Source organism: Alexandromys fortis, unplaced genomic scaffold, assembly GCF_014885135.2.
Source record: "Alexandromys fortis isolate MF-2015 unplaced genomic scaffold, M_Fortis_MF-2015_v1.1 scaffold_237, whole genome shotgun sequence".
NCBI classification, from domain to species: domain Eukaryota; kingdom Metazoa; phylum Chordata; class Mammalia; order Rodentia; family Cricetidae; genus Alexandromys; species Alexandromys fortis.
Window position 1 is genome coordinate 492,568 of NW_026068137.1, and position 19,928 is coordinate 512,495.

General features: G+C 40.3%; 1 protein-coding gene across 1 annotated transcript; it reads right to left on the bottom strand.

The window, feature by feature from the left end:
• Positions 1–623: 623 nt before the first annotated feature.
• Positions 624–18,805, bottom strand: LOC126491114 (zinc finger protein 120-like). Its single transcript, XM_050126538.1, has 4 exons — positions 18,633–18,805; positions 4,288–4,414; positions 4,024–4,084; positions 624–2,868 (listed from the first exon to the last, which is right to left on the bottom strand). Exons 1-4 carry the CDS (start codon positions 18,657–18,659, stop codon positions 1,995–1,997), a joined length of 1,089 nt encoding a protein of 362 aa, XP_049982495.1. The 5' UTR covers positions 18,660–18,805; the 3' UTR covers positions 624–1,994.
• Positions 18,806–19,928: the final 1,123 nt, after the last annotated feature.

Below are 19,928 nucleotides of genomic sequence, written 5' to 3' on the forward strand. Positions count from 1 at the left end.
ATTGACCATTCTCATCCTGGATGACTTTGAAACCCTGAAATTCCTACCTCCACTTTGTAAGTACCATGGTCTCTGTCACCATGCCTGGCTTAGGCAGTTTCAACATCAGTTAGTGGGGCATCAGAATGATGGAATGAGTAACATGAGCAAAAATCTGCTTACCTCTATGAGTCTGGGTTTCACCTACTGCAGAATAAGGACAGAAATCTTCCCAGCTCCTTTGATGAGTTATAACAGACTCAATCATAAAGAAAAATAATATTTCTCACAGTTGGAAGCCAGTGGACTTTAAGGCAGGAAGGCTGCATTTGATAAGAACCTTCTTCTGCTACTGTAGTTAGGACCACAGCCTGTACGCTGTCTACCCTAACCAGACAGGCTCAGCCACTCATCCTCAATTAAATGAACCAAGTTATCCAGTGAGCACATGCCCACCTATAATGCAGATACTCTGGAAGCAGTGAACAGATCTCTCTGATGTCCTAGAACAGCCTGGTCTATAATGTGAGTTCCAGGTCAGACAGGAAGTCACAGTAATACTATTCTTAAAAGAAAAAAACAGAGAAAACGAATATGAAAGGGACAAAAGCAAAATAAATAAAATTTAAAACATGGTATTTATTTAAGTTGACAAATTTGGAACAATAAAGTGAAATAGGGATAGGTGATGAACAAAAGCCATGGAGGAAATATAAGGACCACAAAATAACTTCAGCAAATGGATTTGCCACACATATAGCACACTTTAATATCTATCTGCAAGATAGAAGCCATAATGTGATCTTCACATCATCTATAGTGAACTGGTTAATAATGTACTTACTTCAAGGCTATACTGAAAAAGAGATAAAACTTTTTTCTTCAAACTGAAGGCAGCTGTTTTTACCAAATCATTTACATGAATAGGGTTTTTCTCTTGTATGTGTTCCTCCCTATTTCCTGATATCAGAAAGCTTTAAAATATTTATAGGGCTACAGACATAACTGAGTCCTTGATACAAGTTCATTCCCAGGAACAAGGTCCATTTTTAAGAACTTCCAGTAATTCCTACTACAAGAAGCTCCAAGGTTCTAACCTTTTTGGGAAACAGAAAGCACGTGCTCATACCCACACAAAGGCACACATCATTAAAATTAAAACAAATCTTTAAATTAATTTTCACTCATGAATACTTTCTTCTTAATATAGTTGTTGAGGCATCTAAAGGCGTATAGAGTTTTTCTCCATCATGAATTGGTTCATGAAAAAGAAAGTAAGCACATATACCTGAGGTGAGAGAAATCAATTAGTCTCAGTCTGCAGTATCATTTGGGAAGACTTAGGAAATGCTGTCCCAGTGGAAAAAATATGTCCCTGCAGGTTGGCCTGAGAATTTATACCTGCACACCATTTCCAGTTTACACTTTCTGCTTTGTGCTGTAGGTTAAGAATGGGAATCCTTAGCTTCCTACATTAGCTGCCATGTATAACACTTCTTTCCAAGTCATTTTCATGGCAATCCTGTATTGCTCTGGAATCAATGGCCAAATCAAACCCTTTTGTAAGTTCACTTAGATATGGTATTTTATCACAGCAACAGAAAAGGAACGAATACACATCTATGAAGTTTTCACCCGGATATACCATCTCATGTCAATGAGAAGTATGAAATCTAAAAGGGTTAGCTTATCATCTCAATTCATCTGCCTTTTGTCCACGTTTGTTTACAGCTGTAAATAGAATCAAGAGGGGCATCATAATGCTTGAACAGACTTGATGCTTGCCTGTTTTTTTTTTTTCTCTCCAGAATAAATGATCGTCTGTAACTGAACATAAGTATGTTGGCTGAAGATCTTACTAAATGATTTATATTCAGATACTCTTTGCTATTAATTTTTTCAAATTCTCAAAGTTTACTGTTATATTCAAAGGCTTTCATAGACCTATTACACACTAAGACTTTACTCGTATAAAAACTACCATAACTTGCAAAACTTTGCTACACTGACTACATTTAAGCTTCTTTACAGTATGATTTTTGCTTATGTTTTCGAAGACTACCGAAATACACAAAGGCTTTACCACATTGATTACACTCATAGGGTTTTTCTCCAGTGTGTGTTCTTTGATGTACTTGGAGATTATATTGACATGCAAAGGCTTTACCACATTGATTACATTCATAGGGTTTCTCTCCAGTATGTGTTCTTTGATGTACTTGAAGATTCTTATGATATCCAAAGGCTTTACCACATTGATTACACTCATAGGGTTTCTCTCCAGTATGTGTTCTTTTATGGTTTTGGAGATGACTGTGATGTGCAAAGGCTTTACCACATTGATTACACTCATAGGGTTTCTCTCCAGTATGTGTTCTTTTATGCGTTTGGAGATGACTGTGTTGTGCAAAGGCTTTACCACATTGATTACACTCATAGGGTTTCTCTCCAGTGTGTGTTCTTTTATGCATTTGGAGATGACTGATTTGTGAAAAGGCTTTACCACATTGATTACATTCATAAGGTTTCTCTCCAGTATGTGTTCTTTTATGCATTTGGAGATGACTGTGACGTGAAAAGGCTTTACCACATTGATTACACTCATAGGGTTTCTCTCCAGGATGTGTTCTTTTATGCATTTGGAGATCACTGTGACGTGAAAAGGCTTTACCACATAGATTACACTCATAGGGTTTCTCTCCAGGATGTGTTCTTTTATGTACTTGAAGATTACTGTGACATGCAAAGGCTTTACCACATTGATTATATTCATAGGTTTTCTCTCCGCTATGTGTTCTTTTATATGTTTGGAGATGACTGTGATGTGCAAAGACTTTACCACCGTGATTGCATTCAGAAAGTTTTTCTCCAATATGACTTCTTTCATGCCTGCAAGGATAATGGGTACATGTAAAAGTTTTACGACTTGCACTGTCGTAAAGTATCTTTATATCTGTATCAGTTCATTTTACAATCGGTCTAATTTTAAAGAGTAATCAGGTCATAAGCTTTTATGACTTTGTTTACACTTATGTTGTTCCCCTTCAGTAAGGAATGTTTTATATATTTGAAGATGCCAGTGATGGTAAGAGCCTTTACTACCTGGCTCCCATTTATGGTATCTTTTATCTCTATGAGATATTTCACATATTTGAAGAGAACTGGGAGAATTCACACCTTAAAACCACTTACTTCATTTGATAAATTTTCCTATATTGTGAGTCATACTACATTTTCAAAGTGAACCAGAACAAACAGAAGTATTTACATATTTTTAGCACTCATAGGGCTTTTATTCAGTATGGATTGGTTGATGTATCCCCTCAATAAAGCAGGAAAATTAATTACTTGTAAACGTGAATCACATTCAACAAGTTTACTCAGCATGGGAACCTATATATATTCTAATTATTCTGAGACAGAGAGAGGTACATGGCTTCTATTCACATCCTATGCTCATATGGCTTATATCCATAGTAACATATACTATACCTATTAATGGAAGAATAACAAAAAGATTTTACATTGAATTTACAGTTTGACTTTCTCTTCCTCATAAACATATGGTACATGGATTATGGTTTCTCTACAACTCCCCTCAACCACCCCCCCTTAAATAATGATGCTAACTACCTGTCTCACTAAACTTAGCAAAGTAGAAACAAGTATATGAGTAACAATAGCTTTACTATGGACTACTTGCTTATTAGAAGCTTTTGAACATATACTTATCACTTACCCAACATGTATACATATTATAATATAAGTGATATGAGACTAAATGGATTGGCATAGCTCTGATTGAGATATGAATAAAGTGGTGATATCTGTAAAGGCATTGATTTCTTGTCTTCCTTCTTAAAACAATGACTTGCAAACACAATTCACTTACCTGCCCTTGAAGAACATGGCTTTGCGAGAATTTAATGATTATCAATGAACTTTAAGCTGTGATTATTTATGTTGCTGCTTTTCTTTAAAACTTCCAGATACAATAAAATATCTTCGCAGGCACATTTGTATCAGCTTGTACATGAAAATTACCTTTCATATCTCCGAGAACTGTGGCAATGTCCTTCAATATTATGACTTTCCCATTTGTAGCCTAAAATATAGTACCAGGAAATGTATGATATATTATTGGAAATTGTGTAAAATTTAAGTTACAATCTTTAGTGTTCCTTAGAACCATGCCTTATTCATTCACCTCATTCTTCTTCATTTCAATTAAAATTACAGAAGAGCACTGATAACCAAGGAACAGTTGTTTTCTTATTTTAAAACATGAAGGAAAATTTGCAGTATTACCTATAGCAGCGAGGTTCATGTAGGTCTCCAGCATCACATCTTTGTAGAGATTCTTCTGGGAAGGATCCAGCAAAGCCCATTCTTCCCCAGTGAAGTCAACATGCACGTCATCATAAGTCACTGTATCCTAAAATATGCCATACATGTATACAATAAAAAACATGATACTGACAACGTTGTAAATGTATATTTCTTTGACAATATAGTCATATAATTCTGGTGTTTCCAACACTTACTCTTTGATACAGACATTATAATATAATCATCAAGTCACTTTAGAAGGAAAATGGATAGGTTTACCCTTATCATTTCTTAATGCTTAGAATGGGATATCACTTTGCAAAAGACATACCTATTAACAGACATAGAGAAACAAGCAAGCAGATCAACAGTACTGAGTATACCCCAGAGAAAGTGTACTAACAATTACTAACAACAACAACAACAAAAAGAACAATACCATTAATTCCAGCACTCAGAAGGCAGAGGCAGGTGTATCTGCCTCTTGAGTTTAATGGTAGCCTATGAAATCAGTTCCAGGACAGCAAGAAGTAAATATTAAGAACTACTCTCCCCTGCAAAAATAAATCAAGAAAGATAAAAAGAACTCAGGGTTTTTACTGAAGCGCCTACACAGAGTTCTGCATTCACTCCAGTTCTGTTTTTATCTTTCAGAAATCTGAAGTGTTCCAGTTCACACTATAACTTTAGTAAATCTTACTAGTAGGGACTGCATAAACAGTTACAAATTGACAGATTAAAGACATGAGTGATGTAAATGTTGATCATAGATAATCAACATAGGCCAGGAGAAACAGCTCAGCAGGTAAGAGCTTTTGCTGATCTTGCATATAGGTGGGCTCAATTGCCAGAACTTACATGGGCGATCACAATTATCCATTATTTCAAGTTCAGGGAATCTAAGACCATTTTTTGACTACTGTGAGGATCAGTCACACATGTGGCACATAAGCATGTGTACAGGCCAAAGAATCATATTCATTTAAAAAAATTAAACACAACAAGCAGAAAGAATGTCAAACACCAGTAACCCAATGACTCAGAAGGCCCAGGCAATATTAATGTCATGAATACTGCCATTCTGGGGAAGAGAATGATACCCTCTGCCAAATTTCAAAATTCAAGTCTTGAAAAAAAACACAAATAAGAGAACATGCTTGACATGTACAAAAACCTACACTCTAGGCCCATCACCCAATACTTTATATAAAACAAAGAATATAAGCTGGGCAGTGGTGGTACACGTCTTTAATCCCACACTCAGGAGGCAGAGCCAGGTGGATCTCTGTGAGTTCGAGGCCAGTCTGGTCTACAAGAGCTAGTCCCAGGACAGTCTCCAAAGTTACAGAAAAACCCTGTCTCAAAATCTCCCACCCCCAAAAAAACAAACAAGGAATATTGGCCAACTTTTAATCTCAGTATTTAGAGCAAGAATAAGATTGAGACCAGCCTGGTCTATAGAGCAACTTTCATTAGAGCCAGGGCTACTCAGACATACCTTGTCTTCAGAAACAAAAATAAAAACAACAAAATTCTTTAAAAAATCAGGTGGGGACTGGAGAGATGGCTCAGAGGTTAAGAGCATTGCTTGCTCTTCCAAAGGTCCTGAGTTCAATTCCCAGCAACCACATGGTGGCTCACAACCATTTGTAATGGGGTCTGGTGCCCTCTTCTGGCCTGAAGGCATACACACAGAATATTGTATGCATAATAAATAAATATAAAAAAAATCAGGTGGTCTGAAGGTGGGTAACAGTCATATGGCTAGGTCAGACTGTGTGGCTGCTGGCAGTGAGCCCAGAATTTATCCCAACTGCTTGTACTGGCTTTGTGGAACCCATTCTCTTAGAAGTGATACCTTGTTCAGCCTACATATAGTGGGGAGAGCCTCAAAACAATGTGCCTTACCCTCTCTGAGGAGTGGATGGAAGGGTAAAGCGGAGAAGGTGGAGGGAGCAGAAGAAGGGGAAGGAGTGGGAATTGGGATTAGCATATAAAATGAGAAAAGATTGTTTCTTTTAAAAAAATAAATAAAATAAGGAAAGCAAAAGGGCTTACCACTGAATAGCAATTGCTTCAACTGTATCTAATGTGATGTAGTGATATCATACAGTAGTGATACTGTGACAGCAAAAGGAAGCTAGCTGATTAGTCTGAACCCCACCACAGTAGAAACAAAGAACAGGAAATGGGTTAAGGATGTAGACACTCAAATCCTATCACCATTGAGGAATTTCACTCAGAAAAGTTCTTCCTACTAAAGGTTCCACAAGCACCCCAAAGAAAGTCATCAAGGAGAGACACATGTTCAAATACATTACCCTATCTGAGAGCTTTTCACTCAGTTTAGATTCAGACACAGGTCAATATAGGGTCAGGGTCATCCATGAAGAAAATGCATTTAGTCACTTCAATGATCCTTGTAATCTGCAACCACCTATGCACTGTTCAAATGTCCAGAGTCTCTTTTGACATTCAAGACATTCTCTTGACTGTAATCTTGTAAAATCAGAAGGTAAGTTAAATGTTTCCAACATCCAATGGCACAGAATACCAATTCCTGTTCCAAAGGAAAGGAACTGAGACATCATGAGTGAAGATTGGGCATGAGGGAAAACAGAAACCCAGAAGGACAACCATTAAATCCGGTAGTAGCTCTGTATCAGACATGTGGAACTTCAGTTTCAAAGGGCTTAGATGCCTCTATGATCACAACTATTCATACAACTCTCTTTGGTTACTTCCACTCCATATATATAGTTCTTCAAGTAAAATGTCTCATAGCTTAAATATCTCAACATCTTATGGGCTCAAAATACAGGCTTCATCCACACAGCCTCATGCAATAAACTCTCACAGCCTCCTCACTGGAGCTCTGGCTCTACCAAACACAGATGCCTACTAAATAAACTACTGCTGAACTAAATCACCAGACTAAGAATGCATGGCTTTAAAGTTTGCACCTTTCTTCTTTCTAGAACCAGAACAATATTAATGATTCTCCAAAATTCAGTTTCTAAGTTATGATGGACCCTGATAGGACTAGAGTTGCAGCAGGCTTTGTAAGAAGTTGCTTCCTGGGACTAGGAATTACTTTGCTAGACCTTCCATTGACTAAGAGCATAGAAGGATGGGTTCTCACCCTTAAGACACCTTGCCAGGCTTCCAATGTAGAGGAAGAGCCTTCTATTTAATGGTGATAATCTCACTGAAAATTCCTGCCTATACTTGGCACGTGACTGCCATCTGAATCCACCTAATTCTGCTTTTCTCTACAACCCACAGACTTTTCGTTAATTTATGACCCACTTGTGCTTTTTTTAAAATATTGTAATCATGAATGACTCATCAGTAATAGTCACCCAAGAGAGTCAATATTTCATCTAGAAAAACAGCCCATTATTTTCTAATTTTGCCTTACTGAATTTTTGGGAGGCAAAGGAACAATAATAAAGGCTAGGGGCCAAAATATCACACAAATGACCTCTAGAGGTATTTATCACGGAGTCTATTTGCCACTGAAATTCTATGATCTGGACTTTCACTTACTGTCATTATGCTCAACACTTCCATCTTCCAGGTCCTTCAAGCGCAGGTGATTAAGGTATGTGTAGAGCTTTTTATGGGTTTTGCCATTCAAAGTCCCGATATAGTCCATTCTTTGAAAAGATAACGTTCCTAGGTTCTACCCAACAACAAAATCACTTTTGGTGTGCCAGTTTTGGTCTAACTTGTTTCTCTGTTGTTGTGATTAAATTATCTAACCACATCATCTCAGGTGATGAATGGGTTTATTTGCTTGATTCTGGCAGATCACAATCCATCATTGTAAGGGCTTAGGATAAAAATTCAAGATAACAACTGAAGGCAAAAACCACGAGGAATCTTTTTTTTTTTAAGAACATTTTTCTTTTATTGAAAATAGATTTTTCTTTTTCCTCTTCCCCTATTCATGAAGAATCTTTATTCCTAGCCTTCTCTCTTACTTGGTCATTGTTTTATGCTCAGCTAGCTCTCTTATCCAGCCCAGACCAACTTTCTTAGGAATACTGCACCCTCAGTGGAAGGACGTTCACACATCAATTGTCAATCAACAAACTCTTTCAAAGAAATAGCAACCAGCCAATCTGAAGGGTGTACATCTTCAATTGATGTTCCCACAGATAACTGTAGGCTCTCACATGTTAACAGCTAGAGGTAACAAGACAGAGACAATGATATATGAGAAGGTTTTAAAACCCCAAAACCAAGGTATCAACCACATCAATATCTTAAATAGTAAAATCAGAAACTTGATGATAGTAATGACTAGAAAAAACAGAAATGCCAAGAAAGGAGAGGGAACAAGCCTCTAAGATCAAGAAGAGACAGCTAAAACTGTTTCTCCACAGAAAGTCTCCAAACCAACAAACACAAAGAACGCACAACATAATGAAACAATATTTCAGAAAATAAAAATAGGTGAAGGTCCATCATTTTCCAGAGAAACAATATTATCAGATTATAGCCACCAAAAAGAAAATTTACAGAACATAGAAGGTAGCACTGATAAAAGAAAACACAAAGACAAACCTACAAATTTAACATGGTCCCTTAAACAAGAACTACAAAATTGTAACCAAAATCAAAGAAGTCACTGATGACCACTTACCCTGTGTATTATAAAAGGTTGCTTGTTTGTTTCCTGACCGACTAGCAGCTCAAACCCAAAATAATCACACAGAAACTATATTATTTTAAACCCTGCTTGGCCAGTGACTCTAGCGTATTTCTGGCTAACTCATCTTAAATCAACCCATCTCTATTTGTCTGTGTATTACCATGAGGCTGTGGCTTACCGGGTAGAGACTGGCGTCTGTCTCTAGCAGGACTACATGGCTTCTCTCTAACCCTGCCTTCTTTCCTCCAGCATTCAGTTTAGTTTTCCCTGCATAGCTCTATTCTGCCCTGCTATAGGCCTACAAAGAAGTTTCTTTATTAACTGATGGTATTCACAGCATAGAGAGGAGCATCCTACATCACCTCCCCTTTTCTGTTTTTTTTTTTTTTTTAAAAAGACATTTTACAACACATGTGCACTAGAGTTCTCTCCTTTTCAAATAATAGAACATGGGATGGGTGAGGAGGTCTGGCGCACCAAAATTGGAAGGAATTCACTTGAAACCTTCTGACAATTCTGTACTGTAGAAAATAATTTTGAATACTAAACCTATCTCATTCTCTTTTGATAAAGAAAAGGATGTCTGTTAGGATTGTTTACTATGATTGATGATTGGATATAAGTCTACATCACAGTGAAGAAATGAAAAATTTTAAACCAAATGCAAGGTAACAGATTCTTAAAGAACTATTGAATGATCTGTATTATATACCTAAAGCAACTTGTTAATTGCTTTATAAGTCATAAGCACTTTTGAAAAAAAGTCTAGCCCCATTGTTATGTGTATGTTTATATGTGTGAGAGAGAATGTTTTCCATGTGTGTATAGGTGACACACCAAAGAGTCTGCCAGATCACCTGGATCTGAAATAACACATAGCTATGAACCTCCCAACTTGGGTGTGTAAGACTTTAAGACAATCCTGAAGACATTTCTGACAATTCTGAATCCTCTCAGCCTCTGTGCCATAGTGCTTCCCCTCCTCCCATGGGAACCAAGGACCTAACAGCTACACATGCACGTACTCAGTTCCTGAACAATTACCCATATACGTATGTTTTGGTTCGGTACCCTGGGAAACGGGGTCAAAATGACCTGTTACCTCATCTGATCTGGCAACAGCTCTCCAGTCAATTATTGGTAATAGCCCTTTCAAATAAGCCAATCAGAATAGTCAAAGAACAACCCCCCCTTGCTTCTGTGGCCCCTTTAAAAGTAGACTGTACCAGCTATTCAAGGTCTCTCGGCTTCCCGAATGCTGGGGGACCCTGTCATGACAGAATTAATAAAATCCTCATGCTTTTGCATCGGCTGTGGTGTGTGAGGTGGTCTCTGGGGGCGACTCCTCCTCGGTGTTTGGATGCTAAAGTCCAACAGGTGTTGCTATCTAAACTCAGGTCAACCCCTAGAAAATTATTGTTGAGTGACATATGTAGCCCTCATAGTACTTTTTATAAACTAAAAGTCTTTCACAGATTAACAACAATAACCTAAATAAAGATATTAAATAAATGACCCCTGGGACCCTAATGAATCAGTATTAAGACGTTGTGCATAGAATTAGGGAGGCTGCCCACAGACCTTCTCCAGTCTCTGGTTACCCAAGACCCAATATTCATGATGTCTCTAGGGCTACAACAGAATTACATCTACAGCTTCGCCTTCCCCAGTCCATATCTCCTGTAGATTCCAAGATTGTCCCTACCTGCCCTTTCCTTCTCAGCTCATATCTGTGTCCCATCATCCAATGGGGACAGACACCCTCTACTCAACTCTTGCCACAGCTGCCAGAAGACCAGTTAGGTTGTCTGCAAATCTACCACATTATTCTTAACCCCAGTCCTGATTGGCACAGTTGCCCCCATCACTGGTGTACAACACCAGAGGCAGCTTCTCCTACACCCTCTTCATGTCTCCTGTGTATCTCTAAGATCATCTATCCCGAGCCCCCCTTTCCCCTAGTATTCAACATCAGCAAACATTTCCTCTTGAATACACCATCAAGAAGGCCAGGAAAAAAGAAAACACTGAGCCAATACCTGCTCCAGACATTAACAGAAACTTAGGAACAAAACTCCCATCCAACCAAGATCAAGTCTGACATCAGCACCTAGACCTATAATCACCCCAAACCCAGATGCTTAGCATAGGAATATAATCAATAAAAGCCAGAGCAATAATACCACCAGAGCCCAGCTGTCCTACCACAGCAGGCCCTGAATACTTTAAAACAGCTGAAATACAGGAAAAAGACCTTAAAACCAACTATATGGAGATGATAGAGTACCTTAAAAAGAAAATGAGTAAATCTCTCAAACAAATTCATGAAAACACAAAAATATTGGAGAAAATTAATAAAGCCCTTCAAGAAGGCTAGGAAAACACAAACAATTGAAGTAAGCCAATAAATGCCTTAAATAAAGCCAAGAAAAAAAATGAACAAATACTTGAAGGAAACAAAACTGTTTAGGACCTGAAAATGGAAATAGAAACAGTAAAGAAAACACAAGCTAAGGGAATCCTGGAAATAAAAACCTTAAGACTATGAAAGACCCCCCCCCTCCAGTGCTGGGGAGACTCTCACTCAAGTCTCGGGATAACACGATCCCCCAGTAACTCACGAGAGACCGTCCTTGCTGCAGTCACACAAGGCTTTAATCGATGAGATGAGATGAGATGAGATGAGATGAGACGAGAACGAGTGCACTGGGGCTGAGACTCATAACCCACACAGGGGGAGTGTGGAGTGACCGGGAGAAGCGATTTTTAAGGGAAGAAACCACAGCCCAGTGATCCAGAATTGGCAGGGAGTGTGTCACAGAAAATTTTGAAAATACCAGTGAAGATCACAAGAGGGCAACTCCCTGCCTCTCAGGACCACTCCCAAGGTCATAATCAGCTAGTTCCTAAAACACAGTACAATGACAATCACAAGGGGGAAACTCCCTGCTTCTCAAGATTATTCTCAAGATCACAGTCTAACTTAATCTTCAGCTAGTTCCTGAAACACAGTCACAAACCGGCTAATCCTAGACTTTTGATTCTTCTCTTCCTGCTTGGATTTTTGGCTATTTCCTTCCTGCTGGGGATGGAGGGAGGGGTGGAACTTGGATTTATCCAGGGCTTTCTTTGGGGATACCTAAAGTTATCCAGGTTTTTCATCTACAAACACAAAGTACAGAGGCAAAGTTCTCCAATAGAATAGAGAGATGGAAGAGAGTCTCAGACACTGAAGATACAATAGAAGAAATGGAAATGTTAAACAAAGAATACGATAAATCCAAAGATTTCTTAATATAAAACATCCAGGAGATCTGGTACATTATGCAAAGACTAAACCTATGAATTGCATAATAGAGGAAAGAGAAAAACGCCAGCTCAAAAGTCGAGAAAATATTTTCAATAAAATCCTAGAAGGAAATTTTCCTAATTTAAAGACGATGTGAATGATGGAACAAAGAAGCATGCAAAACACTAGAAGACAGATGTTTCAGAAAACAAAGTCCCCTTGCCACACAATAATTACAATAGTAAACATACAGAACAGAGACATTAAAAGCTGAAAAGGAAAAACATCAAGTAACACATAAAGACAGACCGATAAGAATTACACCTGACTTCTTAATAGAGGTTGTAAAAGCCATATATGGTCTACAAAACATGTAATGCAGGCAGTAAGAAACCTCAGGTGCAGCCCAAATTACTATATCCCGAATATTTTCAATCTCCATAAATGGAGAAAATAAGATATTCCATGATAAAGTGAAATTTAAACAATATCTATGACCAACTTCAGTTCTACAGAAGGTACTAGAAGGAAAAATCCACCCCAAGAAAGCAAACGACACACATGAATACACAGAAAACAAATAATCTCAAATAAGCAAAGCCAAAAGGGAAACACACACATAAACACATGCAATCTTATATACATCATACCACCACCACCACCAATAACCACAAAACCAAATAACTGTAATCAACTATCATTATTCCTGATATCTCTCAATATCAATGGCCTCAATTCCCCCAATGGAAAGACACAGATTAATGGTATTGACCAAAAACAATATCCATCCTTCCACCACGTACAAGAAGGTATATCAATATGAAGGACAGATATTACCTTAAGGCAAAGGTGGGGAAAAGCATATTTCAGGCAAATGGAACTAAAAAGGGAGCTGGTGTAGCCATTTTATGGACTTCAAACTGTAAGGACATAGAAAATTTTAAGAAGCTTTGCTTGATCAGGAGCTGGTTAAGGCATTGAGTTCAAGAAACTCTGTAACACCAAAACCTAGTTGAAAACAGGAACCTCTGGAAAAATGTTCCTGGTGTTCTGTTGACACCGAGACAGGAGCAGGAGGAGGGGGGGGGGCATGCACAGAAGCAGCCACTTAAAGGAGGAAGGGGGTATGCAGAAGTAGCCCACCCCTTTGTTTAGCAAGACCAACCCCCTTGACCCAAAACAAACCTGGCTTGTGGTTTTTGCCTGTATGTGTCAACCCCAAATGAGGAACGGGAGCTCTCCCTACTGTGCTGTGTCATATGTAGTAGACAGCTCCCAGCCTGGCTGGAAAGAATAAACCTTGCTTTTGCATTCTGGACTTGACTGGATTCCGGGGGTGTCTCTCTGGGAGTCTCAACTTGGGCACAACAAAACAAAAATTAATCAAAAGAGATGGGGAAGAACACTCCATATTCATCAATGGAAAACTCCACCAATATGACATTTAGATTCTTAATATCTATGCCCCAAACACAAGGCCTTCCACTTTTGTAAAAGAAACACTTCTAAAGGTTAAATCACAAATTGATTCTCACACAGCATTTGATAGTAGTAGACTTGAATACACCACTCTCGCCAATGAATAGGTCATCCAGACAAAAACGAAACAGGGAAATATTAGAGCTAATGGACTTTATAAACCAAATGAACCTAAGAGATTCTGGCACAAATGACAGCTCCAGAGACCTTCTCTGAACACCCCACACCAACCAGGGCATGGCTTGTGTCTTCCTTACAACTCCCTACAGCAGAGGCAGAGAAGAATCCTGGAAAGAACCTGCAAGCTACCTGCCACTAGTACTCCTGATTGCTAAGCCTTCCCAGAGTCCCTCATTGGCTAGGGTCACCCAGCTGGGCCTCAGAATATTACCAGCTCCCCTACTGGGTGATCAGAGATCAAATCACTTAGATAGCAGTCTTTCCTGCTCAGTCTTCCAGCCCAGTGGACAGTACAGGGCCCTAGTCTAGAAAGCATTTTAGTAGACATTCTTACACTCTCCTAGAGCACATTCTGTTCCTCATCCAAACAAAGCACATTCCATTATACAATCAGTGTGCAGTGCAGCCAACCCATTGCCGGGTAGTGGGGTAACCCTGTAGCCAAAGCCAAGCATAGGTCATATGCACACAGTGGCTGTTGTTACTATGTAACTGTTATTAAAGAAAAACAGGCCATTTATTAGAAAATAATGAGGTTTCACGGTAGAACTTAGGGACAGGAAAGAGAAAGTGAATATGATGTAGCTATACTATAATCCCAAAAACTTATTTTGAGAAGTTGAAACAGGCTTTTTGGCCCTGTCCTCCAGAGACTAAGGATTTGTATTAGAGCACATCAAAGATTTCCCAAACCTTTTATCTCAGGGTGTAGATCTAAAACCAGGAAAATAACAGTTCTGGTAGGCAGGACCACACATTTTACTCAGATCTATTTCGATTAAACTACAACTATAGCAATTTGGTTTCATGATAAGGTCAGTCATTTATCCAGATTTTTTTTTTTTTTTTTTTTTGGTTTTTCGAGACAGGGTTTCTCTGTAGCGTTGGTGCCTGTCCCGGAACTAGCTCTTGTAGACCAGGCTGGCCTCGAACTCCCAGAGATCCGCCTGCCTCTCCCTCCCAAGTGCTGGGATTAAAGGCGTGCGGCACCACCGCCTGGCTCAGATTCTTGATTGCCCTGGTCTGTGGACCCCAAGAAATGGCAAATCAGGACATGTATGGAACATCTAAAATTGATTACCTAGTTCCACATCTCAATCTCAACTACTGTTGAAATAGGAAAGCTCTCGCCCATTGGTCCTGCCTCTCCCTTTCTGTACTGTGACTCTACCGGCTTCAGGCTTGGTCTATGAACTTAATTCTTGCACAGATCCCTCTTCATTTTTAAGTCCCCACTAAAAGTCCAAGAGATTGAAGGTCACCCATTAACTGGTCTATTTTTTTCTTCTCACTGACCAGTCAAGGCCCAGCCCTGAAGGAGTTGCAGGATTATCTAACCAGCACTGGGCAGCAGAGGCAGGATTAGGTGTTCAAAGCATTTCTCAATTACATAGCCTAAGGCAGTGATATTGCAAGCACATTGTCTCCCACGCCAGGATGGCAGAGCCTCTCCCTCCCCTGGGAATCCACACTCAACAAAGCTCAAAGGGCAAGGGCCACTACCTAGGTCACCACAGGGACAAACAGAACCTCAGTCTGGCTCATCATCCATCCCTGTCCAAACAGCTCTGACAACTCAGCCAATCTTCTCTTTCTGGTCTGGGGACAGTGGTTCCTACACTCATCAAGGCATGACTTGTGGTCCTTACATCAGAATAAGAGGAGACTCCTGGAAAGAACCTGTAAGCTACCTCTTACCGGTGCTCCTAGTTACCAAGCATTACCAGAGTCCCTCATGAGCTAGGACCACCCAGCTGGACTTCAGGACATTATCCCCTGATGAGTGAGCAGAGAGCAAAAACCTTCCCAGGTTTGCCCTTCCACACTATGGGTGCATACGAGCCTCATGTGAGAAATTTGTAGTTGAGTAAAACCCTCCATTCTCCCAGAGTACTTCCTGTTCCTCCTCTAATGCACAGGGTTCTAGGTGAACACATTCCATTATACACTCAATGTCCAGTGTAGCAAACCCTTTACTTCATAGCTGGGAGGTCCTGCAACCAAACACAGGTCACATTCAAACAGTAACTGTTGATAAAAAAGAGGCCATGGGTTAGACCACAATGCAAGGTCTATGGGAGGGCTTGGAGGCAGGAAAGAGATAGTGGAAATAATGTAATAATAATTCCCAAAAATTCTATTAAAAAGTTAAAACAGGCTTGATGGCCAAGTGCTCCAGAGATGAAGAATTGTTTTAGAGCATACCAAGTACTACTTACACCATTTTTTCTTGGCGTATACATCTTAAACCTGGAAAACACAGTCATATTAGGCAGGCCCATACCATTTTATCCAGTCCTTCTATTTTGCTTGAATTACTGTAACTACAGTAATTTGGTTTAAAGGTTAGTTCAGTTTTTACATAGATTCTTGAATGTCTGGTCTGTGGACCCAAGAGATGGCCAGTCAGAATATATATTGATCATCTAAAATTGATTACCTCACTATTCATTGCTAATGTCAACTATATTAGCGTTCGCCTTCCTTCCTGCCCCTCCCCTTCTCTGCTGTAACTACACCTGTTTTACAGTTGTCAGTGGACTCAGTTCTTACACAGGCCCCACCTCACTTGTAAATTCACAATAAAATCTAGAGAATTTAGAGGATATTCATTCATTGGTCTCTATTTCCTTCCCACAGACCAGTCAAGGTCCAGCCTGGAAGGAGTTACAGGACTGTCTTCCCAGAACTAGTCAGAAGAGACAGGATTAGATGTTCAAAGCAATTCTCAATTACATAGTGTGAGGCAAGCCTGAGCTACAGGAGACATTGATATAGATCAGTGGTTCTCAACCTCCCTAATGCTGTGACCCTTTAATACAGCTCCTCATGATGTGGCTACCCCCACTAAAAAAAATACTTCACTGCTACTTCATAACTATATTTTTGCTACTGCTATGAATTATAATATAAATATTTGTACTTTCCAATGATCTTAGGCCAGTCCTCTGACAGGGTTATTTGATTCCCTGAAGGGAAATCCTCCAAGGCTGGGAACTCCTGCCCTAAACTGATATAAATAAATCAGCACTTAAGAAAAAAATGGAACAAAATCCTTAAACTGGGAAACACTGAAAAGTAAAAACAAAAACACAGTAATGCATTTAAAGAAAATAAATGTTAAAAATGATACCAAAAATTAAAGTTTTAAAATAATAAAAATAGGAAGAACACTTATCTATACTGACTTTGAAATGGAATAGGTACTTCCCTGATAGAGAGAATGCCATTAATAAGAGACTGTGTGACTTTGTCTCATTTAAAATGCTAGTCACTTAGTGCCATAAGCGAACGCATGAAGTTACAGCCAAACGCCTGCCTGTTTCCCCAACCTCTCAGCTGACTTAACTGTGTCAACCAGGATTGCACACATCCGCATAGGAGAGCTCGCTAACTGAAAACTGAACACTTAGTAGTTCAACCTATCCTTGCTAAACTGTATACCCATCAATTCTGTCATCTTCATTCACTTAGAAGGAATTAATACAAGCGGGGAAATTACATAGAAAGTCATTCCTCCTCTGGAATGGAGACCCCTGAAGTGCACCACCTCCAACTTCAGTCTGTGATGTAGCTATTGTCTGGTCTGTTTCCTCCCGCAATGCGCCCAGCACACTGTTCCTCCTCTTCCCGTCTGAAGGGAGAAGCCACGCTCCACACAGAAACCCTTTCCCTGTTCTGCAATGGGTAGTCCACTATGTGACTCAAACTGGTCCTTTTGGAGCTCTGTGGTGCGGCAGACCTGCTATCCAAGGTTTAGGGTGTTTAGTCACGAGGAGAACAAGAGCAATGCCAAGCATTACTTGAATGACAGGGTTCAAGTAATCTCAATCAAAATAGGAGATCTTGACTCAAAATTGCTTTTCAAAAAGAGTGGTGATGCCATGTTCTAGAATTAACCTACCTTTCTGGCACACCGGGACTTAGCACAGGTTGGGACCCTGAAATGGTCACCCGAGCAGCATTTACAGGCAGGTGTTTTTTCTGCTGGTTGAAAAGGAGGGTGAGGGTTGTCTCCTTTGTTATGGGAATGTAGCTGGCTAATCCTGGGGGACAAACACTTGCATCTCATCATGCTAATTTCTAACAAGTATGATTAGCATACATACCACTTACCTTTGTGGTATTTGGGATGCAGCTCTCCCTTACCTAAATTCCACTTTGTGACTGAACGTTTCCTCAGAACTGGTGAGTCCTTTATTACCACCAATTCTACTCTTCTACATCACAGTTTAGCAGTGGAGTTCTACTCTACATAGGAGATACTGTTTACAAGCTTCATAGAACTACCTCCAGACGCCTCCTAAACCTAAATGTTAAATCTTAAAAGTGCAGAACTTCTGGAAGATACTAAAGGGACCAGGGCTGAGTTTCTTCGCAAATGTGTTCCACTGCGACAACACAAGCCCTAAGGACGCCGGCATTTGACAGTGACGTCAACAACAGGGATCTCTCCAAACGCAGTCCCGTTCCCGATGGTCTGCGTAGATGCAGCCAACGAAGTGAAGTTACTCGAAGGCTGCCAGCCAACCCCAGGAATTGCAAAGACCATGCAGGATTTGCAGGAGCATGCAGACCATGCTGGAGTATGCAGGACCAGCAGGAACACTCTGGACCATCCTGGCTCCCATCCGGCCAGGGGTGCACCCACCACACTGACTCCCTCGGCTCAACTAGTCGCTCCTCCCAGTCTGGGGATAGCAGCCTGAAACTCACCATGTCGTGGTTTTCCAGCTTGCCCATGCGCTCTGCTCAGCTCCCAGCCACAGCACTCACAGCACAGGACAAAACCACTGGCGCCAGCTTCTCTTCAAAGCCAAGCCTGAAGCTGGCGGCCGGAAGGACCCTCACAACTTCTGACTGGCAGGTCACCTGGAGGGTCTGATTGGCTAGTGAAACCTGAGTGACAAGAGCACCTGCCATAGGGCTCTACTGTGCTTAGAGACAGAGCACATAGGTTCCTGACCCTGCCTTCCACCCCAAAGACCTTTTCTAGATCAGCAGAGATAGGCATTTCAATAGCATCTGCCCCAGGCTCCAGTAGCAGAATCTGCTAACTTCCTGCATTCCATAGGCACGCCCGTCTTCCTCCAGGACGTAATGTGGCTAGGTAGCTTGTACAGTCCACTACACTATGTGGGGTGGCGTCATTCCCTGACACACAAGTGGAAGGGTACGCAGAACACTGACAACTAAGGACACAAAAGGAGAGGTTTGTTAAGTGGCTACACACGGAGGTCAGGTGAACTGAAGGTTACAGGGACTTCAGACAACCAGGAAAGAAAAGCAGGAACTAGATCATTAGCGAGATAATAGGTCTTTCTGTCACCAGAGAGCTGGATGATGGCTCCATTGTTTTAGGAGTTTTATTCCTGAAATTCAGAGCAAACAGTTGGCAAATCAATAGTACTACAGAGGAGTGTTCATACAAAGTAGAATACTTAGAGACTAATGGAGCTAGGAAGAATGAGTTTATGATCGCTATTATTAGTCAGCACATAGTCCTCAAAGGGCATTGTAGATAGAGCTCAGGGCAGCTTGGTACCCACTGCCCCTTGGCTCCACTCCTGCCATGCCAAGATAGAGACCTGAGTTTTCAGTTTACCCTAAAGCAACACCTGACTCCAGGAAAAACCACAAACTGGGACAACCCAGGCACCACTTTGGAACGGACCAATCAGCATCCAAGAGGAAAGTACTGAACATTCCAACCATTGTAGGTGGGATTACCATCCCCTTTCACCAAGACACTCTTAGACAAATGTCAGCCAATCAGGGGTCCTGAACCTTAGACATCCCTCAACCCAACCTCTGCTATGATAAAAACAAAACAAAACAACAACAACAACAACAACAACAAAAACCACCCCAACTGAGCTGGAGGCTCTCTGATTGTGTCAATGCACTGGACACACCAGAGGATCCAATTTTGAACTTGATTAAAGGCTCTTTGCTTTTACATATGGGATTCGGTCCCCTTGTTGGTTTTGGGGCGGGGGTGAGGGGAACTCT